The sequence below is a fragment of the Micromys minutus genome, assembly GCF_963924665.1.
Source record: "Micromys minutus genome assembly, chromosome: 1".
NCBI lineage: Eukaryota > Metazoa > Chordata > Mammalia > Rodentia > Muridae > Micromys > Micromys minutus.
In genome coordinates, this window is record NC_137969.1 from 8,930,979 (window position 1) to 8,958,664 (window position 27,686).

Genomic DNA, 27,686 nt, shown 5'->3' on the forward strand with positions numbered 1-27,686 from the left:
AATCTCTGGGCCCAAGCTAGGCTTTGATTTCTTATCTTTTAACAAGCATCCATCTTCCCTGCAAATATGTATGTATACATGTTTGGTACTAAGCAAGGGAAAGTAGTCAATCCTTTTTCCGAATCTCACCATACATTCTTCCTTCGTGGCACTTCGTAATTCATTTTCTCCGGGAATTATCTTCTATGAAGGATTCTAAAGAAAATAAATCAAAGTATTAATGCTGCTCGTTGAGAATGGCTGGAAACATTGGTGTAGTGTAGAGCATAAAGGGAGACAGTCTCCATATTTATGTTCATAATCTAGATTTGAAATGTGCACAGCTATTGATACCAGTTCTTCATCCCTGTGCAGCCGACACCGTAGCTTTTGCAGAAGCTGAGAACCGGGGCCCTTGCCTTGTGCTTTGTTGATTTCTAATTGGCTCCCATCAGAAACGCTACAGAGGAAACCAGAACAGAGAGGGAGTGTGGTGGGAAGAGAAGTCACACAGTTTTTCCACCCTCTTATTCACATGTGAATCCCAAGGGTCTCCACAGGCTCCAGGAGTTTAGAGCAATTCTTGGTTTTTGTTTGTTTTGTGTGTGTGTGTATGTGTGTGTGTGTGTGTATGTATGTATGTGTGTACTAAAGGTTTATGGTTTTCTATAATACATTCTTAGGGATGTATTGTCACTTAGCTGCCACAAGGTCAAGAGTGGGTCCATAGCTGTATGGGAGCGTAGAGAATGAAGCGGAAGTCTTAAAGTGTGCCCAGACTGGTAGCATCCAACACAGGCAGGTTTTCTTTATGGACGTTGCTACTGTGACTAAATCAAGGGACAGAGAAGCCCGACGGCATCTGAGGCTCCTTTGGAAACCCGTTCTTATGCAGTAAGGCGTACATATTAAGGGCTGTCTCAAGATGGAAGTTAAAAGTAGTACTCCCCCTCTCTTGTCCTCACCCGTTCCCAGACCCAGGGCACTTTTAACAACTGATTGGATCTCAGAGGTGCCCTTCTATTTCTCACGGGAGGGCTTCCTTTTCTACAAAACCCCAAATCCCAGAGGCCAACACAAGTGAATGTAGACAGGTCACAGTGTGAGGGAATGAGGGGTGGCATTTCAAAAATGTGACATCATAGGAGTGACAGCAGCTCAATGTTGGGGTGGCCAAAGCCCAGTACCCAAAGCAAGAGTGGCTGTGACAACAGAATTTCATCTTCTCCATCCTCCAGCATCTGCTGTGATAGCAAGGCCACATGCTAGGAGACGTGGCCAGGACATCCCTCTAGGTCCCTGTGTGGCTGCCTCTATACAATGTCCCAGACTTTTATAAAGACAGAACCAATATGAACATGGACCAGGACTGATCTGGAGGTTTGGACCAGTTCAGCATCCCTGGTAGAGCATCCAACGAGTCATGCCTAGTCATATTAGCCCCAGCCAGTATTCTTCATTGCCACCTCTGGAATCTAAACCAGAGCCCAACTTTTCCAGTGATTCGAACCAGGGAAGTGAACAGCATCCTGTTGCGGGCTTCTTGGTTGTGAATATTGTAAGGACTCCCTGCTGGCTCTATTGTCTGTTCTTGAAATGTAAATGTAGTACCGGTTTTATCTTATGGGCGTGAGGACAGTGCCACAGGAACAGAAAGTAAGTGTTAAGCAACTTGTGCTGGCAAAGTACCTATGAGTGACTTCTGGAGACAGCAATACCTTTAAGTTATATCCATCTATCTGTCCATGCATCCGTGTGTCTGTCCATCTCAAATTTATTGAGCATGTTTCACGTGGCAGACACCGGGTTTGATTCTGGGGGTGGGACAAGATAAAAAGAGGGAATGCAGTCTCTACTTCTAGGAAGCTGGGGGAAAATGATAAAGGAGACTAAATTTACAAATAAATTTAAAGTTACAGGCTATCAGAAATGCTAGGAAGAAATAAAAAACGTGGCTTGAGGGACTCAAGTTAGATTAGGTCCTGAGGAATTGACCCCAGAAAAATCTATGGCCAGAGGTGAAGGGTCCTCGAGTGACTTCTAGGGAAAACTGCGAGTCTGGTTATCTCCTGGGTCTCAGTGGGCCCGTTTCACAGCGTCCGTCAATCTTCTGGGCTCCGGTGCTCTTGGCAATAAACCAGGGCCTTTTGTGTCCAGATAAGAGGAAAGACGGTTTGCCAGAGTGTCTGAGGTTTTCCAAAGAGACTAGTTGGAGCTCTGGAAGGATCTATCTCAGCTTTCATGTCAGGGAAATTGATGACCGTCACACCCTGCACAGCACAAGGGTTGTCTTACAATCTTGTGCAAACGCTGAGGATTTCAGAGGAGACAAATGTGGAAACATGCGCAGAGATGCAGATGGAGACCAAGATAGATATATCTACTGAAGGCTGGTAATGATGACAGTTAAAAAATTACTGGGCCGTGACATAGAGACCAAGTAATTTGTCATTAGGAGGGGAAAGAAAAAGAACCAGGCAAAGCAAGGATCCTTACCTTAAGCACCATATGCTAACTAAAAAAAGATACCATAGTTCCATGTTATCCAGTTCACTTTCCATGGTTTTTTCTTGTGCACAATCAGTAGAGGCCCAAAACTATTAAATAGAAATTTGCCGAAGTAAATGCCATGTCCGTTTTAAAGCACGTGTTGTTCTGAGTAGCAGGATGGCATCTTTTGACCTGTGCCTTGTCCTTGGTTGTGTATGTCCTTGGGTGTTACCTGCCCGTTACGTAGCTGGGTCTTCAGCATTCATGCCGTGCTCTCTCCACTTAAACGTTTCCCAGTGCCCAATAGTAGTGATGCTGGAAATTTAGACTCCCGGAGGAGCTCTTAGATGCTTCTCCGACGTATCATCTCGCTCACACAGAAAGGGAGCACAGCACTGAAAGATACTTCAAGGGGAGACCACATTTGCACGTGCTCCTCATGGTGATGCGGCCCATGATGCTCTGCTTTGTCGACTGTTACTGACAAAAGCTTACGATAGGTGTGAAGGTACAGGGGCAGGAAGCCAGCATAGGTAGACATTGGAGCAATACAAGGTACCAGTCATCCATGGGGGCTTGGGGGCTGGACCCCCGAGTGATTGAGGACATCGAGTCGAGACTGCTGTATACATTTGCACCAAGTTTTTAAGACAGGATCTTCCCTTTGCTCTGAAAATTGGAATTTGCTGTTTTCTTTCTTTCTTTCTTTCTTTCTTTCTTTCTTCCTTTCTTTTTTTTTCAGAAAACATACACAACTTGTTTTCTGCCTTCCCAAATGGGAGGAAAGAAAGAAGATATTTGGGAAACAGTTTGAGCCCTAAGCTCCTCTAGATTTCTTTCAGTCTTTCATAGTTGTTTCCTATAATTCCACCACTAAAATAACTTTCTTTTATTGAATCCACTCAAAGTAGTAATGAACTTGCATATGAGTGTGGGTTTGGGGTTTTTTATTTGTTTGTTTGGTGTGTGTGTGTGTGTGTTACTAGAGATTGAATATCTACCACTTTGTTGTTCTATTTTGAGGCAGAGTCTCACAATGTTGTCTAGGACAACTTTGAACTTTGGTCCTTCTGACTCTCTGAGAAGCTGGAATGACAGACCCAGCCTAACTTGCTCTGTACTAGAAGGAGCTGCCCCCCCCAGCCCCCCGCCCCAGCTCTATTTTAATAGATTGCATATGGAGGTCCAGGCTAGGATCACAATGAACGTAGGATTGGCAGTGTTTTGTCTGCGAAATGAATACATTGTAGTAAGTGTGTGCCTCAGATGCTGGGAGCAGAGACCCACATCGGGACGAGTATTCACACCTGTAGACACCAGCTATGTGCTTGACTGTCCTAGGTACTTCACTATTAACTGTTGAGGATCCACAAATCTAAAACCTAAATGCCCCAAATCTGGCAATGTCTGTGTGTCACACCAGATTTTAGAGTCTTTTAGATGGGCAAGACATTTCTGACGTCAGAGAACTGGGGAGTTCTAAGTTTACTGATTCCAGGTGTTCAAACAATTCTGTCTGTGCCGACACTGGACTTGTTCCAAGCCCTCCGAGATCTGCAATATTTTGATGCATTTTGGCCATTCAATCAGTAGTCCAGTCAACCCTCACAACAACGCTATAATCAGACACAGTTATTCTCATGTTTAAAAGGAGGGGGGAGGGATGAGGGTTCCAGAGAGCCTCTACTAGGGAGCACCCCCAGCGTACTGTGAGCACCAATAGAGCTGCAGATGACTGAGGACCCCGAGCGAGCGGATTCAGAGTAAAGCTTCTCAATTCATGAGAGTTAGAACACTCCAGTCTTTAAGGACCTTTAAAACAGGGTCTGTTCTGTAGCCAGAGTTACTAGCTTTGTGGTCTGTCTTGATCAAAAGGTAGGAGAGAAGGGGAGTGGGGTGGGAGGAAAGGTGGATGGAAGAAGAGAAGGATGGAGAGAGATAGACAGACACAGAGAGGTGGAGAGACAGGGAGGGAGAGAGAGTGTACATTACTTTCCCTAGCTTACCGAGGCTGAGATTCTGAAAAGATAAACACAGGAGTGGAAGGAAGACCTTCTCTTCCGACAGTGTTGTATTGCGTGTACCTAAGCGAATTCATTTCTTGAGAATGAATTTGCTTAGGTACATGCAACACAGACACACACAGACACACACACACACACACACAGACACACACAGACACACACACAGATACACACAGACACACACACACAGACACACACACACAAACACACACAGACACACACAGACACACACAGACACACACACAGATACACACACACACACACAGACACACACACAGACACACAGACACACACAGACACACACAGACACACACACAGATACACACAGACACACACACACACACACACAGACACACACACAGACACACACACAGACACACACAGACACACACACACACACAGACACACACACAGACACACACACAGACACACAGACACACACAGACACACACACAGACACACACACACACAGACACACAGACACACACACACAGACACACACACACAGACACACACAGAGACACACAGACACACAGACATACACACACACAGACACACAGACATACAGACACACACACACACACACACACACACACACACACACACACACACACACACACACATCCAATTCCTACCCTCTCTAGCCTCCTCCTCGACCAGACCAGGTATACCTGCTGGGGAACACTGTCTTGCTCAGAGGCTGTCAGTCCATCTCTGTCCTGGGATAACCCCGGGCTGCCTGGCTTCCCTGAGCCACCTGTCAGGAGCTTGCTGTCCCCTGGCTTCTGGCAACTTACCTGTCGTTTTGTTCTCTCTTCTTGGCTTTCCATCTGCCCTCTCTGCCCATGGCTCCCTCTCTTTGCCTGGCTTCTCACTTGACTTCTCTCAAGTCTTACCTACCCTGCTGTTCACACATGCTCTGGTCACACAGTCACCTAGTCCTAGTTTGGCTTCTAAATAGGTAATGAGTGCTCGTGGTTTGTCAAGTCAACACCAAGGAAGAGAAGACAATAAAAACAAAGATACAGTCAAGCCTTGCTTCCTGCCTCTTCCTCACACCCTAAGGGGAAATAGTTTCATTAGTTTATTGAATATATTTCAGAGTTTGTGCAAATACAAAAATGTCTGCTTACTGTCTCTACAGAAATAGAAACTATCCTCTGTCTCTCTCACTCTCTCTCTCTTTGTGTTTCTCTCTCTGTGTGTGTATGTGTGTATGTATCTATGTGTCTATCTGTCCATCTGTCTGTCTCTCTGTTTGTCTGTCTGTCTGCCTCTCTCTCTCTCTCTCTCTCTCTCTCTCTCTCTCTCTCTCTCTCTCTCACACACACACACACACACACACACACAATGTTTCATGTGGCTTACACTGGCCTTAGACTCACTGTAGCTGAGGGTGACCTTGAGTTTCTCACCCTCCTTCCTCTTCCTCCTCCTCTTGAGTGATGGGATTATAGACGATAACTAGTTTATGTGGTGCTGGGGTGAAAATCCAGGGCTTTGTGTATGTACCAACTGAGCCACCTCCCTAGCCTCCATATCTTCATTTTTAAGTTCAGCAGCACATTTTTTCTCCAGGTTTGCCCCCCTTTCAGTTTACACAGTAGATAAGGTTGGGCCTGAGCCTGGCTGGCCATCATGGGTTGACCCCTGTGAACACCGTGAAAGCACCTTTGTAGCCTTATGTACAGCACCTGCCACCTGTTTTGTCCCTGTCTCCTTCCCGACGCTTGCAGCCCTTCCCAGCAATCTGGACAGGTGGCACGTAGCTGTTGCTAGCCTCTTGTATCTGGCCATGACCTTTGGCCTTGCCTCCTCCACGAATTTAATTTCTCATCCTCATCTAACAGTCTAAATTTTAAGTTTCTCCTTAATCTGTTTTCAATAAATTTTTTTCCTTTTAGAACAAAATATTAAAGGGAAGATAATTCCCAACATTTCTTCCGATTCTAACCAGTATCACAGACGGTAATAGGGTACTAGGTGTTTACGCAGGACCACTGTGTATCAAACCCTAACAGTCCATTAAGTAGGAACTACCATTTTACAAGGGACAATAGTCTTTAGGGCGTAGATGGTTGGGACAAGTTCACACAGCTGCTGACCAGCAGAGCCAGGATCTAGCCCAGGTCCACCTGACCCTGCAGTGGGTTCATCTGCAAAGGAGACTGAGAGACCTATGGCAACTCGAGTTAGATCAAGGAGTTTGGGGATGTCTATGGCAGAGTCTCTTCTAAGATAACCAGGTCCCGGTCCCCAGGCTGCCTCAACCCCCTGTGCTTCTGTCTAGCTTCCATGAAGATTTCTATTACAACGACACAGATGGCTACTTCATTATCGGAGGGAGCAGGTACGTGGCAGGCATCGAAGGGTTTTTTGGACCAGTGAAGTACTATCGTCTCCGCAGCCTGCACCCCGCACAGGTGAGCCTTGGGGGATGGAGAAGTTTGCAAGGAGTGTGTGTGACAGTGGGCCACTGAGAGCAGGAAACACAGTGTAAACAAAAGATTTACCCAAGCGGACTGAACCATGCGTGGGCTCAGCCACCAAACATAATTAATATTGAGGCTTCCCCTGAGCCAGCCCAATAATAGATTTCTGTTACCGTGCGGTTCATTTAGTGCTCATAGAATGGGAGGCATTTACTTCCTCCGTTTTAATAACTACTAGCTTAATTATAGAGTAGATTTTTATCAGGCTTTGCCTATCCAGTGATTAAGCTAATGAGAGGAGAGAATCTTAGTTATTCGGTAGAGCCTCTTTGCCTCACTATTATTTAAAGTATCGGAAGAAGCTCTACCTGAGCAGTTAAAGCCCTGTGCCAGCCAATCCTTCACTCATCCTTGCAGAAGCCCTGACTCCCTCATGCTGGGATGGCTGGACCATAGAGAGAGACTCAGAGCTTTGGACCCCGAGGTAATATACTGTACCCAGGACACACGTCCTAACATGCCCGCCCACAGAGGACTACTCCAGACATCTCTGTCCTAGTAGAGGACTCACGCTCCCTCCTATGCAGCCTGGGGACAGTGGCTTTTCATCCCTGCTAAGGAGACAGAGGACCCCACCAGATGCCTGAGAGGGAGTTGTCCTCTCTTTTCCTTGACCCTGTGGAGTCCAGGCAAAAGACACAAGAACGAATAGGAAGCCTAACTCCCTCCGTCCCTCTGAGATAGCTAGGAAAAGGGAAATGGTGTATTCACTTGTGCAGTAAACGTCAGACCTCTGGCTGAGATGAGCTGAGCTTGAAGCATTTCGCTGTTGTGGCGTGTAATGGTGGTGCACACTGGTTAGCAGGTCGAGGCAAACAGATCAAGAGCTCAAGATCAAGTTCGATGCCAGCCTGGGACACAGAAGACCCTGTCTCACCAAAACAAAACAAAAAGAATCTTTTTTGGTCCTGAGGCTTGAACACCGCTGAGCTTTCTCGTAGCTTTAGACTCTTTCCTTTCTTAAAAATATTTATTTATTTATCTATTTATTTATTTATTTATTTATCTATTTATTTATTTATTTTTGAGACCGGTTTTCACTAAGTTGTCCAGGTTAGCCTTGAACTCACTCTGGAGTTCAAGCACGCTTTGAACTTTTAATCCTCTTGCCTCATGCTACTGACTAGATGTGATTACAGAGGGGTGTCAACAGACCCAGCTTTAAAAGACGTTTTGATTAATTAATATAATGAACCACACATAGATATTTATGTAGTCATATATGAAACTAAAAATAACTTTACAAAGAATATCTCCTCCTTCATCTCCTTTAATGTGCTCTAAAGTTTGGGATCCTTCTGTATAAAACAAAACTAAACAAAAAAAAGAAAAAAAAAGAAAAAAGAAACCACTGCTGGTTACAACCCAGTGAGCCCATTGCTCTCTTTGGTCTAGCCATGGCATTTGAAAACAGAGAGTTAAGAGTAAGTCCTCCAGTCCCCTGGGCTTGCTCTTTGGGACTTTGACCCATTTCTCTTAACAAGTCACATGATGTGAGTTAATTCCCACGTGCTTGGGCTCACTGGGGTGCATGTGTGCATCTGGCCACATGTTAAGGCTGTAGGGAATTGTGCTTTAGAGCAGCAGCCCTTCCTCGGCTCTTGCAGACCAAGGCTGCGGCAAAGCAGGAAGAAGCAGGAGGAGGGCCTGGGGTGGCCGGCGCAGCGTGGGTAGGATTAGCATTTGGAAACGAAAATGAATGCAGTTTTCTAGGGACTCCACGTGGAGGGTTGCGGGTCTCTTCTGATGTATAAGAAGCTTTGCAGATGAGAAGGTGGCACACTGGAGAAGCTGGACTGTCGTCCCTCAAATTGATCCCAATGGTGCTGGTTTGCTCATCCAGGAGAGATGTCAGATGTCAGAGAGACCTCTGACAAGCCAAGCACCCCCCATAGGCACCAGCAGAGGATGTCCGAGGACAACTGTAGTTCATGTAATTTCTTAACCTCCTGCAGGTTCTCAATCCCTTCCTTGAGAAGGAACTGGCTGAACAGATCAAGTTATATTATGAGCGGTGTGCTGAGGTCCAGGACATAATATCCTTGTATGCCGCAACAGTCCAGGCTGGCGATGAGAGTCGAGAGACATGTAAGTACGGAGCTCTGGAGGGCATGTTAAGCTCTGCATTTGCACTGGTGTGTTTAGCTTTGCTCTGGGGTGAACTAAAATAGAAACGTACCCCATGTACCACTCAGCCGCAGGATCAGGTGTACCTTGAGGCTTCCAAAGACAGATGGGAACCAAAGTGGGCAATTCTTCTTTAATCCTTACCCCAACCCCCAAAGCACCAGCAACTGCCTTGAACGAAAGCTGTTAGAAGCTCCTGCCATACCTGATCTTGTTTAAGAATACAAATGAACCTTGTCTGGCATTCTTTCTGCCTAGAAGACATATCTCAAAAAAGAAAGAAAAAGAAAGGAAGGAAGGAAGGAAGGAAGGAAGGAAGGAAGGAAGAAAGAAAGAAAGAAAATGCATTGGAAACTATAAATTAATCACCAGGAATTCATGTACTTTTTGTCTTGGACCATTACTATCTGAACAGTGACTTTGCTGTCTGGGGCCCTGTTTTATTCTGAAATCCTCAGATCAGCTCAGGAAGGCACCAACAAACTCAGCAGAAGGACTGGGCCTCAAACAGCCCGCTTTCACAGGGCTCACAGTTTCCAGGATGTTCTTTCCCACAGGGTGTGGTCGGAGTTTAGTCCTGTCTTGCCTCCTTGGGTCCCTACATGGATTTAGCACTTGTAAATTTTTCTGTGCTTTAGTTCTCCATGTCCGATGCAGTGACACTACATTTAGTCACACATGTTCCTTCTGGAAGATAAATTCCAGTGGGTCAACACCCCTGCAGTTCTTTTCAAAATCAGACTATCAGGCCGGAGAGGTGGCTAACCAGGTAAAGGCTACCACTGCTGACAGTCTGCATTCAATCCCTGGGACCGACATGGTGGAAAAAAAGAGCTGACTTCTCAGAGTTGCCTTTGATCTCCACTTGAGCCATGTAGAACACACACCCTAAACAAAGATCTGATTTTAAAAAATAGACGATCTTGGGCTAAGGAGATGGCTCAGCAGTATTCGCAATCATGAGAACCTGAATTCCATGACAAGAACACATATAAAAATGCTGGATATGATGTCACTCACCTAGAATCCCAGTGCTGGGGAGGCGGAGACAGGCTTGCTGGCCAGCCAGGCTAGCCTAACTGACAGCTAGCCGGGCTAGCTTCGGTACAATGAAGAACCACATCCCAAAGGCTAAATGATGTTTCTGGGAAGGACACACACTAAAGGTTGTCCCCTGGCCTCTATGTGCATGTGCACATACATATACATGCGTACCCCCACACCTGTGCCTCCTTGCCATATACATGCAGGTATAAAAAATTAAAAGGAATGCCCTGTCCTAATCCCCAGCTGCTGCGATTATCAGTTGGCGAGTCATACAGAAACAAAGACGCTGCCCAGAGAGAGGGCAGACACACAGGAATAGTAATGTCCCAAAGGGGAAACTCATTTGGATCATTTACGAGGCACCAGGAGTGAGACCTTGAGTTGAAAAGCCAGCCCTATATGCTGACCTGTTTGATAGCATCAGGGAGATTCTCCTAAAGTCTTCAACTGCCTCACTTCCCTGGGGGCCCTGGGGCCTCATTCTTCAACACACATGCCAGCAAAATGGCCTAGATTATTGGCCTCCTGGGGACAAGTCAGAGACCAGCTGCTCATTCTGCGGAATTAGTCGACAGCCATCAGCATCCTTGGCACGTCCCTCCTGGACTTGGTTCCAAATGCTGACCCCCGAGGCAGAGGTGTCATGGCCAGTTTCAAATCCCTGAAAGACCCAAGCCAAATCAAATGTAAAGCCTGCCCTCCCATCCCAAGCTCCCCTTAGGAAGAACAGCTTTTAGAGGGGTAAGGTCATTGCCGCTCCTGAGGGGTGATGTCTTCTGCTTCTGTGTAGGTGACTTGCGTAACCCCTACCTGGACCTCAAGCACAAGTTTGGGAGACCCGGGGTGTGCAGAACCTTGCCCTGGGAAGAGCTGAGACACAGACACCCCAGCTTGTTCCAGACCCTGCTGCAAATGGACCTGCTGACCGGTAACCGAGCCTCTGCCTGGGCTTTGGAGCCAGCTAGAAAGGCTCTGTTTTCCTGTCTATTCCATCTCCCTCTCTCTCCGTGATTTATGCCTTAATGTTATTTTTAACCCTAGTGTTCTAGTTTAATTTCAGATTTAAATTCTGGCCTTGTGTGTGTCCACAGTGCTGAATAGATCTGCGCACATTTCCAAAAACTTAAATTTAGGGATCACTCAAGCGAGGCTTTATCTAAAGCCAAGGGCTGCCGAGACGGACAGGCCGCCGCCAGAATTGGCCTCCAAATGGAGTTAGTTTGCAAAATACCTTTCTGCGTATTTGAAAAGAATCTCATTATCGGTCTCTGAAAACTTTCGGAAAGATGCAAATTTCTAGCTTTACTCAGGGGCGGGTGGGAATCAAAGATGTAACTGCTTTGAACCCTCTGCTCCTATAGCCAGCGACGCCAGAGGGAAGGCCCGGGTCATTTTCTGTCTACACAGTCTTTCTGAGTTTTCTCCTCCCATCATGTACTGCCGTGGACAGTCAGATGTCATCCACCCCTTAGGCGTTAAAACTTGAGCTTCCTGATCTGAAGCACATTTCCGTGTCATCTCGGATTTGAAGGTTCTTCCCGGATGCTGAAGGCTTCCCCTCAGGCCCACCGCAACTTGTATTCGCTTAGTTATGTAAACACTGTAGGGCCCCAGGAGATCTTGAAGCCTGTTAGAAAGAGGACCCGGTCACACGCACACCGAGCAGGGACGTGTGCCAAGGGATAAGAAGACCCATGGGCTCCTGGTTCAGGAATCAGCCCTTTAGTGAAGGGAATGGGAGGAAGACCTTATGCAAATGGCAGTGTCTCAAGACATGAGCTTTCTTTAGAGGCTGACCCTGCCCATCCTGGAAGCTGTCCAGGATATTTGCTCTTCTGTTCTTTGATATTGGCTAAGGGAATGCTCCATCACTTGGCTAAGGGAGATGGTAGAATGTTCCCTACTCTGGAGTGACAGGCTTGGGGACAAAGATGAACCATTCAGTCGTTTTAATAAAAAGCCACGGAAGTGAAGGCTCAAGGAGAGGACCAGCTGCTGCTAGAATAGGTGTCTCAGAAGGGCTTCTGGGAGGAGGTGACATTGTGATTGCTTCTTGAGGTATTTGCCAGATCAGAGAGGCAGGAGGAGGGACAGCGCTGTGTGTAGGGATGGGAAGCCAGAGAGGACCAAGGGGCTCAGCCAAAGCTCAGTGGCCAGCCGGAATCTGTGTGGCTTCCCTTTTTAGGTGCTTGAAACCCTAGGCAGGCTGTAGTCAGAATGTAACCAGAGGGGTTTTTCTGATGTTACGCCAACAGCAGTTGGGGACAGGGAGGTGGGCTAGGAGAGTGTGGAGCTGGGAAGGAATTGCAAAGTCCTGGAAGAAAGGCTGGAGGTCTGAGTATGACAGGGTGATGGAGACAGAGATATATGACAAAGGTGGCATTGCAGCACCCACGGCTGTGATCTGAAGAGCATGTCCCATGACAGCGTGGTCTCTGGAGCTGGGTCACCTGCTTCCACTTCATGTAACACTCATTCACGGTGTGCGCTTAACCAAGTGCTTGTTTTCACCGAGCCCTGGCTTCCTCGTCTGCACAATTGAGTGGGATGGTGGTGGTGATAGTGATGGTGGTGGTGGTGATGGTGGTGGTAGTAGTGATGGTGGTGATGGTAATGGTGGTGGTAGTGATGGTGATGGTGGTGATGGTGGTGGTGATGGTGTTGATGGTGGTGGTGATGATGGTGGTGGTGGTGGTGATGGTGGTGGTGATGATGGTGGTGGTGGTGATACTGTTGGGAGTGTTGGTGGTGGCAGTGATGGTGGTCACGGTGGTGGTGACAGTGGTAGTTAGTGACAGTGGAGATGGTGTTGGTGGTGGGAGAGGAGGGAGAGGAAGTAGCAGGAGACTCCCGTGGCAATCTTTCCTCCTGGTTCAGTGAGCTGACATGTATATGAGACACTGTAGGTGGGAATGTACCTAAGAGGTGGAGCACTTGCCTAGAGTGTGCATGGCTTTGTCTGAAGACTGAAAAAAAATTACTCAGGACTCAGCCCTTTGGAGAAACATCTTTCCTCTTCAGTGCTGTACTCCTGAACTCTTTGGCTGGAAGAGTCTTTGTTCCAGGGTTTTCCTGAACACATTTGCTGTATTTTCCTATCCATTAATACTAACCATGCCCACTCCTCTCCTCCAAGACACCACCAGACACTGACCAATCCCTGTGTCCCCAGGAAACCCAGTCACCCCAACTGCTACAATGACTGAGAAGAGGTAGCCCAGGTTTCCCCTCAGCCCGATGAGGTGGTGGGGTTGTGCTGTACCTCAGAAGACCCGAAGAGAAGGAGTGTATGCAGAACATTGAGGAGTTTAAACTGAACTCCCACCACATCTACCAAAACTCGTGTCTGTGATTTCTAATCACAGTTAAATATAGTTTCACGGTTGGAGAGGAGGATCAAGTCATTTTCACAATACATTCTTTTTAAAGAAAATACTCTCAATACAAATGTTTTCATGTTATTTTTACAGCTCAAGGTTTTGTTTGTTTGAATCTAGGACTATTTTATTCTCTGTGGAGGCCTGGAAATAGAATCAAATGAAAAACTCAACTTGTGAGCTTGCAGGACAAGCTAGCTCTAGCAAGCCCCACAGTGGGACTGCAGTAAATCAGAGTCCCACTACCCCCAAAACCACATGTTCCACACTTGCCCCCCCATGCTAAACTTGCCAGTCAAATGCAGATTTCAGGCTAAATGAGATCACCAAGAAATAATGACCCTAAGCTCTGTGCCCCCCCCGTCTCTCTCTGTGTCTCTGTGTCTCTCTCTGTCTCTGTCTCTCTCTCTGTCTCTCTCTGTCTCTCTCTCTGTCTGTCTCTCTCTGTCTGTCTGTCTCTCTCTCTCTCTCTCTCTCTCTCTCTCTCTCTCTCTCTCTCTCTCCCTCTCTCTCTCTCTCTCTCTCTCCCTCTCTATCTTCCATGGGCATCTACTTTTTTAGGTTGTGTTAGAAGGGCCCAGAAGCCTCCAGCGGAGGCGGGATACACATAGCATCAAATTCTTCTCTGCTGGTACGGTGCCCTCGCTTGGGTCTGGAATAGCATCATCTGGCTAGCCCAAGAGAGAGAAACTGGTGTCAAATCTCATACTCAGCTTCCTAACCAAGGTTGAGGAAGGTGCAGAAAACTTGATTTTTGAAAATTGAAGGTAGAAAATCAGTTTACATATTTAATGGACCTCTGCTGTGGTCCCTTACCCAAGGAACAGCAGTAAAGCTGCTATGCCCTGTACCTGGTTTCTAGAATTCCGTTTCTGACAAGGTCATCCTTCTGCTAGTGTCTGGCTGACCCCAGCAGGCTCCTCACAGCTCATTTGTAGAACAAATGAGCTCTCTCTGTTTTCTCTGTTCCGTCGTCCTGACGTGACTTGCTGTGATGACCAGTAGACTAGATTAGACCTCCCTTCACCATGGTTTGGATGTCACTGGTGCGGCATTGTGGGAGGAAGGGGAAGGTTTAGGAGTGGGGAGTCGGCCTGGGGAAGAAGTTGTAGAGTCATGAGCACTTGAGTTTAAATTCCTAGCTCCCAGATGCAGCCGCACACAGCTATCATCCAGGTGCTGGAGAGGCAGAGACAGGAGGATCTAGGAGGCTGGCTGGCCATGCACTCTTGCTGAATTGGCGAGGTCCAGGTCACACTCTCAGACTTGAGGCAGAGAGGGATTGAAGAGCCTTTGGTTTCTACCCACGTGCAAACCGGTATGTGTGGCACACATGTAAGAAGGAAATACAATACGGGTTGCTGTGTCTCTCAGACACAGCAGGCATGGCTCTCAAGGGGAATTTTGGCTGTTATCGTGGGACCTCTGACCTTTGAAGAGGTCAAATTATTGTAAGGGTAAGGTCAGTCTCTCCCAAGACTCCTGTTTGACCACATGGAATCACCTCTCATTTGCACAAGCTCCCACTGTGAGGGGATCCCCAGGACCAAGCTGGTGCTAGAGCAACACCCCTTTGAACTTCCAGAGCTGTGCCTTGAACCAAACTTCTTTTCCAAAGAAAAAAAGTACCACACCCCAAGAACTTCACTCATAGTAATACAAAGCACATGAATGCATGCATATTTTGCCATTTCCCACATCTGAGATAAGCTATGAAAATGGCCTCGAGTGACAGATGCTCCAAGCTTGGCTCTCTTGTTTTTGGACTGGAATAGGCACAAAAGATAAGGTTTTTGCGGAGTGTATTCTAAACTCATTTCCAATCATTTATCCCTTTATTCATGAAACAGGTATTGGCTGAATGCCCTCCATGAGCCAGAACAGAACAGAGTAAGAGAAAACTATTAATTTGTTCCCTTCCACCTTTACACGGACTCCAGGGATCTGACTCTGATCACCTTACCCTCTGAGCCATCTAGCCTGCCCAAGGTTTGATTAGACAAGATGTTTTCATATTCTTACACTGGTGATTGACCCCAGGGCCCATGTGTGCTGAGCAAACATGCCACCACTGAGTCACATTCCCAGCAAGACTGTGCTATGACATGAGTTAGTCTGGCTAAAAGATAAACCATAGGTTCCTTAATGTCCTCAGAAAAATTAATTTGTGCAATTAGTATTCCTGCTTTTATTGTATTAGAGTGTGTGTATATGTGTGTGTTGGCCATATATATACGTGTGTGTGTGTGTGTGTGTGTGTGTGTGTGTGTGTGTGTGTGTATCACAGTCATGCCTGGTACCCTGAGGGTCAGAGGAGGGCATTGGATCCCCTGGAACTGAAGACATTTGTGACATCTGTGAGCCACCATGTGGGTGCTGGGAATCAAATCCAGGTCCTCTGGAAGTGCTCTAACCACTGAGCCATCTCTCCAACCCACTATTTTAAAACAGAGAAGATGAGACAAGACAATGGCACTTCGGGTTCCTTGTGAGGAACCCTTTTTCCTCGGAAACATCCCCTCATGTTTGTGGCCAACAGTGTGCTGCACATACACCTTTCAGACTTGAGCTTTCAGATGGTACATCCGCTCCCTGTTGAAGCCAGTGCTTCAAAGGGGAGATGGAACTTTGAAGGGGTGGAGAAGCTTTTGTTCCATCTTGGGAGCTACCATCTTGCCACTGCCAAACACTGCTCTGGTCCATGGAGCTATGGACCCTCTCTAAAGTTCGTGAAAGTAGATTGTAATCGTTTCTGGGTCTGCGAATAGCAGTGAATTGTGGAAATGTGGTTCTCATCCTGGTCCTGGTACCAAAGCACTCCTCAAAGGGCGTTTTGGCTATAATCTGATGGTGAGGTGTACAGTCATCCAGATGTAAAATAATCCTTGAGGTACGTTGCACACGGCCAGTTTGGAACCCATAGACTGAGTTCCTCCTGGCACTGTGCTAGGCCCTGGGGCAACCACACGGAGAATGGGACCAGCCCACACACAGCTCTAGGCCAAGTGCCTGGGGGCGCTGTGGGGGAGGCTTGCTAAACGTTGACAGCTGATGTGCTAACATGCTGTAAAACTCAGCTGCTCCCAGTGGTGTCTTCAGTCTCAATGTGTAACAGGGCTTGTTCTTCACCTCACAGAGGCTGCAAGCCTTTGAATTAAAGATGGCAGCACTCCCGGGGTACCCTGCAGTGCATATAGATGCTCTCAAGATCCCCCCTTCCCCAGCATCCCAGAGATGAGCTCGGCATCCTGATTCCGTTGCTTGATCTGGGAAATCTATCTCTGCTCTGTCCCTAAGTTTCTACTGTGCAGGGTGCTGGGGTGGCATCGAATACAAGAGCCTCTGCATTGTTGAGATGTCAGCGGGGCATTTGGAGAGGTCGGCCTTAACACTGTCTCCTGAGCATTGGCGGCAGTTGCTGGTGCATGGAGATAACACTGTTAACATTTGGGCTTTTTTTTTTTTTTTTTTTTTTTTTTTTTTTTTCCTGATGCTGCAACAGTAGAATTTAGCCTGTGTGGTTTTCATTATTGAAGAGTTCTGTCCATTTCGTTCTTGCATTCTCCTGTCACGCCGGCCTTGTCAAAACAGAGTAGTTTGAAATCACAAGCCCTCTGAAGAATGCTTTAGTACTGTGAGGTGCCAGGTGGCACTGGGGGCTGGGCTACACAGGCTTGAGGGCTGGGGACAGTGAAGGAGACCTCAAAGGCTCACATCCAGTTAGGCAAGGGTGCCATGGTTACAAGCAGGTGCCAAGAAGTCAGGGATGTGTGAGTGGGCTGGTGTGATGGCTATGTATCCACGGAGGGTGTCTACCCCGGACCAGAACGATGATGGACTTCTCTCCCTCTGTTCAGCAGGGATGCCACTAAGTTCATACTGCTGGTGCCAGTGCCTCGAGGAAGTCTAGAAGCTGCCAGTAAATGGTGCTCCGGGATGAGGCCAGGTCCAAGCCTGGGCTTCTCTCCCAGGGCTGACACCATCTGCCTGGTTTCTATAGGGCCTCTTGCCCCAGGCTTTGGAGCACAGTTTAGGGAAGTGTCTCCATACAACCTGCCGAGGGGAAGGCAGCTGCCCCAGAATGCTACATTGACTTAGATTTTGCCAACAGTTCCACTGTTTGCTTGAAGACACTACAATACAGAGGATGAACACCATGGAAATTCAGTTATGGGACCCAGTAACAGCAGGGCATCCCTCCTCTTAAGAGCTATCTATGCTTGGCTGTGGGAGAGACATTGCCTTTATTATTGAGAGTTGAAAGCTTGTATTGTTAGGTTTTAAAATACATTATACAGAGGTTATGGAGAAGAAAACAGAGAAATGGGCTACAGTTTTTCACTCCTTACACACACCCCAAAAAAAAAAACAATCCTGAAAGGAGAGATGGAGGAAGGAAGATGAGGGAGGGGGGAAGAGAAGCGAGAGAGGGAAAGAAGGAAGGAGGAAGGAAGGAAGGAGGAAGGAAGGAGGAAAGAAGGAAGGATGGAAGGAGAAAGGAAGGAAGGTAGAAAGGAAGGAAGGAAGGAAGGAAGGAAGGAAGGAAGGAAGGAAGTTCTGTCCAAGCTTTTTTTTCCAAAACGAGGATGGACCGAGCTCTGGGGTAGATGTGAGGCCTTTGGTCTCCAGCATTACCCAAAAACAAAGCTAACAAGGGAAGAAATCACGTCTGTCAAGAACATGTCCAAACATTTTTCTCCTTCTTATTTATTCCTAAGAAACACAGAGAAACACCCATTTCCAGAGCATTTCCAGTGTATTAGAAACACAGAGTAACACCCATTTCCAGAGCATTTCCAGTGTATTAGAAGGCAGGAGACGGAGGTGGAACTGGTGTTCACGGTGCCGAAAGGCACAGCGCTGTGCTTGAGCGCCACATCAGCCACTCTTGAAGCTTCTTGGAGCCCATCAGGACCTCAGAGCAGAATGCAAATGAGGAGCTCGATGAGCGTTTTTTAAGTCAGTAAAGTTGATGAAGAGGGCTCCTCTGACAGTGGCGTGATAGTTCTTTATTCTGCTCTCTTCTTTCAAACTTCTACTCTGGATGCATGTTGCCCATTCAGAAGCCAGACGCTCAAAATGACTTTCCTATTGATGTCTCCATCCCTCGCCCAAGGAGCAAGGCTGCCTCTCCTTCTGAATTCTCAATCAGAAACCAGCTCCAGCTCGCGGGCTTTAAGTGGGCAGTTATCTTCTCAGAGGCTCCCATTTGCCTCTTCTAACAATCAGCACACACGGTCTGATACGAAGGAAGAGTAAAATAAGCCATCCTGTGCTGCCGCAGCTATGGCCTTCAGTCCTTAGCGCCTGGTACAGAAGGAAAAAGGAAATGGAGAAATGGGAATCTCCCATTCTGCTTGTTAGTATCTTCATTATACCATTAATCTCCTCAAACGAGACATGTTTTTAGTTACAGATCAGCTAGAAAAAAAAATGCATATGCTAAAGCAGATGGATGAAATTAACAGTTTCATTAAACCAGCTTTAATATCACCAGAACCGTGGCTTTGATTTTGGACAAGAGTTACAATCCGAACTTCAACTATTGTGTGAAAAGGGTAATTTTACCTGAGCATTATTATTTTTTATTAAATTCACCAGTGCAGAAATTTGTTTAAAATCTTGGGCAGAGAAAATACCAACTGGTGATATTTTTTCTGGGAGGGAGTTGAGAATTTTAATGTAAGAAAGAAGCAAGCAAGCTTCTTCAGCAGGCAGAGGTTTTTGAGCCCAGAATCGAGCCTGGAGAATTCCATGTTTGTTCCAACTTTCCCAGCAGTCTCAGCTACCTGGGTGCTCCTGATAATGATTTCTGTGGTTCTGTGCCAGGGGTCAGAGGGGCAGGTGTTTCATTTAGAGTTTCATTTCTTCTGGAGGTTCCCCCCCCTCTAAGCCCACAAAGCTGGCATCCCCGTGGCTCAGGCAAAACTCATCATCCTAGGTAGGAATTTGGCAGGGAGGTGAGGCCAAGATGAATCGCTAACGATAATCCGGGTGCCACTTTGCCAGGAATGTGCACACAGGGGCATCTGAAACGGACACATCTAAAACTGAATATGTAAATAAAGAGTGGGCAGGTCTGTCTGTACTATTGTGTTCCATGGAAAACATTCTTACCAGGGGAATGGTCCTGGAGAATGGAGTGCTTCCCTCAGCAGACAAGGGGGAACCCAACAAAATAAGACGACCAGAGTCCTGGTGGAAATAACCTGGTTATTATGCAGGCATAACCCAACAGAAAAACAGAAGTATCCAGGGCTGCCCATCAGTGTGTGGTTGGCTGTAGCAAAATCACACGAAGCAACCCAAGAGTCTAAAAATAGAGAACTTGCTTCAGCCTTGATAGCAGTGTGGCTGGCCCTCTGTTCCTGTGGACTCAGTGTCAGTACACTACAGACCAGGGACCAAGGGTGTTAGAGTAACAGTGTGGGGATGGAGCTGTAATCTCCAACACTTGGTGTGTGTGAGGGTCTTCAGATCAATATGCAGCACTGAAAAATATCCTACAATAATCAGTAGTGGACATGTGTCTTAGTCAGGGTTTCTATTCCTGCACAAACATCATGACCAAGAAGCAAGTTGGGGAGGAAAGGGTTTATTCAGCTTACACTTCCACACTACTGTTCATCACCAGAGGAAGTCAGGACTGAAACCCTAGCAGGTCAGGAAGCAGGAGCTGATGCAGAAGCTATGGAGTAATGTTACTTACTGACTTGCTTCTGCTGGCTTGCTCAGCCTGCTTTCTTACAGAACCCAGGTCTACCAGCCCAGGGATGGCACCACCCACAATGGGCTGGACCCTTGCACTTGATCTAGTTGAGAAAATGCCTTACAGCTGGATCTCATGGAGGCATTCCCTCAACTGAGGCTTCTTTCTTTGTGATAACTCCAGCTGTGTCAAGTTGACACAAAACCAGCCAGTACAATTGACCCCTTGTCAACTTGACACACAAACACATCACTATAAAGCCTCAAACCTTAATTTCTTGTTTATCACCAAGATCTAAATAACCTTAAGAGTCCCACCATCTTTACAAATTCTTAAATATTAAAATTGTAATACCTTTAAAATATCCAGTCTCTTTTAAAAATCAAGGTATTTTTACAATTCAAAGTCTTAACTGTGGTATCCACTTCTTCAAGAGGGAAAAATATTAGGGCATAGTCACAATCAAAAACAAAATCAATCTCTAACCATCCAATATCTGGGAATCCACTTACGAACTTCTGGGCTCCTCCGAGGGCTTGGGTCACTTCTCCAACTCTGCCCTTTGTAGCACACACCTTGTCTTCTAGGCTCCAGCTGCCTGTTTTCTACTGCCACTGCTTTTCCTCGGGTCATCTCATGGCACTGGCATCTCCAAAACACTGACGACCTGGGGCATTAATTGCAATGGCCTTCCATGGCCTCACACAGTGCGGAGTCTCAGCTGCTATCCATGGCACCTTCATTCCTTCCAAACCAGTACCACCTGGGTGACTCTTACACATCACCAAGTCCAGCCACAGCACAAGGTACAACCTTGGCTATCTCTGGAACACAGTCTCTTTGTGCTCTCAGAAAACAGTTCCCAGAAGATTTCACCTCAGTGATGCTGGTCTCTTCTTAATCATTACTAATTCCTTAGCTCCAGCTGACCAGCATCAATAGTCACAGTAATACAAAGGTTTTTGCTTTAGTAGTTCTGGTATCTTGTTAATCACAGCTGATTCATGAGCCCCAGTTAACCAAAACCACAGAATCTTCATGATCAAAACAGCAACAGTTCTGACAAGAGTCTTTAATCTTCCCTCTGAAATTTCACAAGCCAGGCCTCCATCTTCTGCACTGTTCTCATTGTCTTCCAAGCTCATAGAGAACATCCCACAGAGCTCTTAATATGCCAATGGCTCTTCTAGCTCAAAGTTCCAAAGTCCTTTCACAATTCTCCCCCAAACATGGGCAGGTTGTCATAGGAATACCCTACCATGCTGGTACCAATTTGTCTTAGTCAGGGTTTCTATTCCTGCACAAACATCATGATCAAGAAACAAGTTGGGGAGGAAAGTGTTTATTCAGCTTACACTTCCACATCGCTGTTTATCACCAAAGGAAGTCAGGACTGGAACCCAAGCAGGTCAGGAAGCAGGAGCTGATGCAGAGGCCATGGAGGGATGTCACTTACTGGCTTGCCTCCCCTGGCTTGCTCAGCCTGCTTTCTTACAGAACCCAGGTCTACCAGCCCAGGAATGTCTCCACCCACAATGGGCTGGGCCCTCCCTCCTTGATCACTAGTTGAGAAAATGCCTTACAGCTGGATCTCATGGAAGCATTTTCTCAACAGAGGCGCCTTTCTCTGTGATAACTCCAGCTTGTGTCAAGTTGACACAAAACCAGCAGGTACAACATGTTACAAACATATTTTTCTCGTTATTAATCCTCAGAGTTCAGGGTAACACCCATTTCCTTAGCATTTTCAGTGTATTGGACACAAGGAACTTAACAATGATTTAGGTTCAAGGGTGTGACCAGTTACAGGACATTGTCATTCACAACATTCACGCTCGAGAACCACACAATTGAGTTGAAAACTAATAATAATAATCACGAACAAATATCTCATAATGTAAGTTTAGATTTTGTGTTGGGCTGAGTTCACACTGCTCTTGTCCACTTGTGGCCACAAGCTGCTGGTGGGACATACCTTATAGAGTCTGCACAGGAGAATGTATGATAGAGTATGCACAGGAGAATGTATGACAGAGTATGAACAGGAAGATGTATGATAGAGTATGCACAGGAGAATAGATGATAGAGTATGCACAGGAGAATAGATGATAGAGTATGCACAGGAGAATGTATGATAGAGTATGCACAGGAGAATAGATGATAGAGTATGCACAGGAGAATGTATGATAGAGTATGCACAGGAGAATGTATGATAGAGTATGCACAGGAGAATGTATGATAGAGTATGCACAGGAGAATGTATGATAGAGTATGCACAGGAGAATAGATGATAGAGTATGCACAGGAGAATGTATGATAGAGTATGCACAGGAGAATAGATGATAGAGTCTGCACAGGAGAATGTATGATAGAGTATGCACAGGAGAATGTATGATAGAGTATGAACAGGAAGATGTATGATAGAGTCTGCACAGGAGAATGTATGATAGAGTATGCACAGGAGAATGTATGATAGAGTATGCACAGGAGAATAGATGATAGAGTATGCACAGGAGAATGTATGATAGAGTATGAACAGGAAGATGTATGATAGAGTATGCACAGGAAGATCTATGATAGAGTATGCACGGATATATGTATGATAGAGTATGCATGGGTAGATGTATGATAGAGTATGCACACTGGAACATACTCTGCCATGTTTTACATGCCAGTTGGATTACTGAGAATGTAGGGAACTGAAGGGAATCCTAGATGTGTCGTCCCAATTACTACCATGTATGTATGTATGTGTGTGTGTATGTATGTATGTATGTATATATGTGTGTGTGTATGTATGTATGTATGTATGTATATGTGTGTGTATGTATGTATGTATGTATGTAGACACACTGGGAGGATGTGCGCCTGTACGTGCCAGTGTGTGTGAAGGTCTGAGCTCATCGTTGGTGTTTTTCCTCAATCACGTCCCACCTTTATTTGTTTTTAGGCAGGTCTCTCAGTGACCCTAAAGCTTCTGGATTAGCTCATGCTAGCTGGCCAGTGAGCTCCGGGATCGATCTGTCTCACCCGCCCTAAGGCTGGGTTACGGGCTTGTATCACAGTGTGCAGGTTGTTGTGTGTGTGCTGGGGACCTGAGTTCAAGACCTCAAGCTCGCACAGATCACATTGCTACCTCCTTACTCCTCCTCAGCATCACTGCCACACTAAACAGAGTGGACTTGTGACTGTCATGGAGAGATGTTAATAATACATAACCAATTTAAAAGAGAAATTTGGGCCGGTGAGAGGGGTTAACGGGATAAGAGGCTTATCAGAGACAGAACCTGAAACCTGAGTTTGACCCCTGGGATCCAGATGGGGGAAGGGACATACTGACTCCTGAAAGTTGTCCTCTGACCTCCACATATACATGCAGTACACATACACGTTCACACACACACACACACACACACACACATACATACACACACACACACACATGTAAATCTTGATCAAAACTTAAAACATATAAAAACATATGAAGTCAGAGTTTATAGTGGCATAATATGCCACTGGGGTAAAGAAAACGTATATCTTGTGAATACATGCATACATGAATTACTATGCATACAATGGAAAAGTCTCCCAAAATAGGTACCAAGATTTTTTTACCAGCTTTTATTGTTTCTAAAGACAGAGTGGGGGAGCAGAAACTTCTGTTTTATTTAATACCATTTGCATTGTTTGATTTGCCTTACAAAAACAAATAGTTATGTTTCTTACATAGCAAACAGTTAACATCTTCTGAGAGTAAAGCAAACAAGCAAATACCCAAATGCAGAGGATACGGAAAAGGTGCTGCTGTTCAGGCAAGAAGATGGCTTTTTCAGCCACTGTAGGTCTGGGCTTTTGGGGTCTATCTGTAGAGCCAAAGTAGATGCCGCTAGAGCTGGGGATATGTCTACCTTTCAGGGATCTTTGGGTCCAGACCTATCTGCCTTTCGGGGGCTCACAGTGTCCAGAAGCAACTCATAATGAGTGTCTCGGCTTTTGTGATTCCAGCCCTGGGTCTTTCTGATATCTCCCTCTCCCTCTCCCCCTCCCTCTCCTCTCTCTCCCTCTCCTCTCTATCCCTCTCCCCCTCCCTCTCCTCTCTCTCCCTCTCCCTCTCCTCTCTCTCCCTCTCCCTCTCCTCCCTCTCCCTCTCCTCTCTCTCCCTCTCCCTCTCCTCTCTCTCCCTCTCCCTCTCCTCCCTCTCCTCTCTCTCCCTCTCCCCCTCCCTCTCCCTCTCCCTCTCCTCCCTCTTCCCCTCCCCCTCCCTCTCCCTCTCCTCCCCCTCCCTCTCCTCCCTCTCCCTCTCCTCCCTCTCCCTCTCCTCCCTCTCCCTCTCCTCCCTCTCCCTCTCCCTCTCCCTCTCCTCCCTCTCCCTCTCCTCCCTCTCCCTCTCCTCCCTCTCCCTCTCCTCCCTCTCCATCTCCTCCCTCTCCCTCTCCTCCCTCTCCCTCTCCTCCCTCTCCCTCTCCCTCTCCTCCCTCTCCCTCTCCTCCCTCTCCCTCTTTCTCTCCCTCCCTCTCCCTCTCCTCCCTCTCTCTCTCCCTCTCCTCCCTCTCCCTCTTCCTCTCCCTCCCTCTCCCTCTCCCTCCCTCTCCCTCTCCGTCTCTCTCTCTGTCTCTCTCTGTCTCTCTCTCTCTCTCTCTCTCTCTCTCTCTCTCTCTCTCTCTCTCTCTGCACCTCTATGTGCAGATGTACTGTGCCATGTATTTGTCTGTGTGGACCTCTAATATTGTTGCTCAGACATCATGTCCCTTTTTGCTGAGACAGGCTTTCTTGTTGGCCTGGGGTCACCAATCCCACTTGACTGTCTACCCAGCAAGCCTTGACCATCTCTCAGCTCTGCCTGTCCCGTACTGGAGTTACGAACAAATGCCTCCATACCTTCCTGGCTCACTATGTGACTGCTAGGGATCAAACTCGGGTATCCATACTTTTTGGGCAGGTACTTTACCAACCAAGCCATCTCCCCAACCCTTCTGACCCCTGTTTTTAAAATGGATCACATTTTGCCGTGGAACCAAAATGACTCTGTGTTAGAAATCGGTGCGAGGATCTTCAGTAAAGTTAATCCTAACCTCTCATTCTCCACAAAACTTCTCAGCCCATTCCTTACCAGTGTGCTGAGAAACTTGATTTATCCATCGGCTCCCTGAACACTTTTTTTTTTTTTTTTTAATAAAAATAACTTTGTTTTAGTAGGATGAAGAAAATAAAAATGTTGGAAGTACCAGTTTCTAGGCAGGTAAAACTTTACTCCAAGTTGACATTTAACTTAACATTCAAGCTGATGCTGTTTACACGTAATTTCAGTCCTGTGTTTCCTGTAAATAACGTCTTTCCATCCTGTATGGTCTTTTGTAGCATGGTGCCTAAGTGCCTGGCCTGTCCTAGAAGCATTTCTTGGCTGCATTAATTAATAAATTAACAAATTTAGAGGATTCTGAGAGTCACACCATGGCACTGTCTCACTGTCTCTGGGCTTGGACACTGATCAGCACAAAGATTTATGAGAGGCTTCGTAGAAGAAAGCACCAACCAGGCAGACCTAACACATCTTCCTCCGTGCCAGGAGGTCTGGTGAAATCAGCTGCTCTCCTGTCCCCAAGGGGCTGAGTGTGAGCTCTGGCTTGGGTGACCTGCCTAGCAGGGGTCAAAGGTCGGGCGGCCCTTTGCCAGCCTTTGTAACTGTAGACAAGTTATTTTGCTTCTTCAGGGCCTTAATCCCCTGTGGTGAAGGAGGAAGTTAATAATAGCATCAACCATCTAAGCTTGTGCGATCCGATGGCCTCATTTGCGTAGGGAGGGAGGCTTGACCCCGTGCTTGGCGGCTTGTAAGCCTTCTACAGGAGTTGACTCATTCTTTTCATTATATCGAGAGACCCGCAAGCAAAACTGGAATCGAAAGATGATGAGGAAGCATCTCAAAATAAAACACTCCTGCTCAGATTTCGGGAGCGGTACCAAGGAACTATTTTAGGGATAAAACACATTCTTCTTCCAGTCTGAGAAGAGTCTCTCTGGAAGTTTCAGCAGCCCTGATTGGGCGGTGAATTACACTGAGTGAATTACTCTCTTGAGGCATCTTCTCAGCTATGTGAGGCACATCCTTTTCCCTGGGATACTAGGCTGTCATTTAGCGCCAGAGGGAAAGCTTTTTACAGAGTGACACCATAGCTTCCCCCAGAGGGTTTAATTTACTTCCCCAGAGGGTGGTATATTTCAAGATACTGCAGGACCCACCTTGTCAATAACAAAGGTATTTAATTGGCTATCCTTCCTTCCTCTCCGGCCACATCGGCCCCTCGGTAATTAATTCTGTGTGCTGCGAATTGTATTATTTACAGTGCCGTGGAACCAAAATGACTCCGTGTTAGAAATCGGTGCGAGGATATTTGAGAAGGCTATAGAGAGGCTCTCCGGTGTTGATGGCCTTCACCGAGTTAGCTCCGCCATCCCCTTTCTGATGGATTCCAGCTGCTGCGGATACCATAAAGCATCATACTACCTCACCGTCTTCTATGAAACGGGATTAAATGGACCTCGGGACCAGCTGCAGGTGGAGTATTTCATGACTCCGGGAGCACCTGTCACCTGGGTTATGTGTGCAGAGAGATGCCCCTGCTAGCACCGATGTGTTGTAGCTCCTTGGAGTCCCCTAAACATCTCTTCACCCAGGGAAAAAAATGTCCTTGGGCCGCAGAACTACACAATAACCTGTTTTCAGAGAGGGGAAAATATCACTTCTCGGTTTCTGCACATGGCTTTCCTGGTTTGGTCAACCATCCAAGGGACAGTTTGAGCAAAGGGGGCTGGAATCCTGTCCGTCAAACTCAGGAACGCCTTCCCTGATAAACGCAATGGTCTTCAGGTCGAGGCCCCACCCCAGTTTACTTCTTAGCTAATAAAAGTCTTTTGATCTCATTGTCGCCAAGGCTACTATCAAAATAAACGCCACAGTAGACAGTTTTACTTTGGGTCTTGAATCCGAATTGATTACACAATGTGCTTAACATTTAGAGTCACATTTTTCTAAGTATATTAGTCAGGGTTCTCCAGAAAAAAAAAAAAAGAGCCAATGACTTTATATATATACACATAGGAAGAGATTTATTCTGAAGAATCAGCTCATGTAATTATGGAGTCTGAGTTCTCTGCTCAGCCATCTGCAAGTGGGAGGCCAGGAAAGCTGTTGCTCTAGGGTTTCCAGTCAAAGCCAGAAGGGCCCGCTGACCAGGGGAGCAGGTAGTGGAAATTCTATCTCTTAGGCAGGAAAAAGATCAGAGTCCCAGCACAGGAAGGCAGGCAGGAAGCCCAAAGGGATGAGTTCCTCCTTCCTCTGCCTTTGGTTCTTTTCAGGCTCTCAATGGGATGCTGCTCCCCAACCCTGGGGAGGACCATCTGCTTTACTCAGACGCCCATTTCCAAGCCTCAGTGGAAACAGCCT

The 27,686-nt window shown here is 46.7% G+C and overlaps 1 protein-coding gene across 1 annotated transcript in view; it reads left to right on the top strand.

Annotated features, from left to right (window-relative positions):
* SEL1L3 (SEL1L family member 3) overlaps nt 1-27,686 on the top strand; it is a 108,488-nt gene that overhangs the window by 32,498 nt on the left and 48,304 nt on the right. The window contains exons 7-10 of the mRNA XM_080936079.1: nt 6,784-6,916; nt 8,941-9,073; nt 10,950-11,087; nt 26,587-26,798. Coding sequence (XP_080792205.1) covers nt 6,784-6,916; nt 8,941-9,073; nt 10,950-11,087; nt 26,587-26,798 — 616 coding nt within the window. The remainder of the gene's footprint in view (nt 1-6,783; nt 6,917-8,940; nt 9,074-10,949; nt 11,088-26,586; nt 26,799-27,686) is intronic.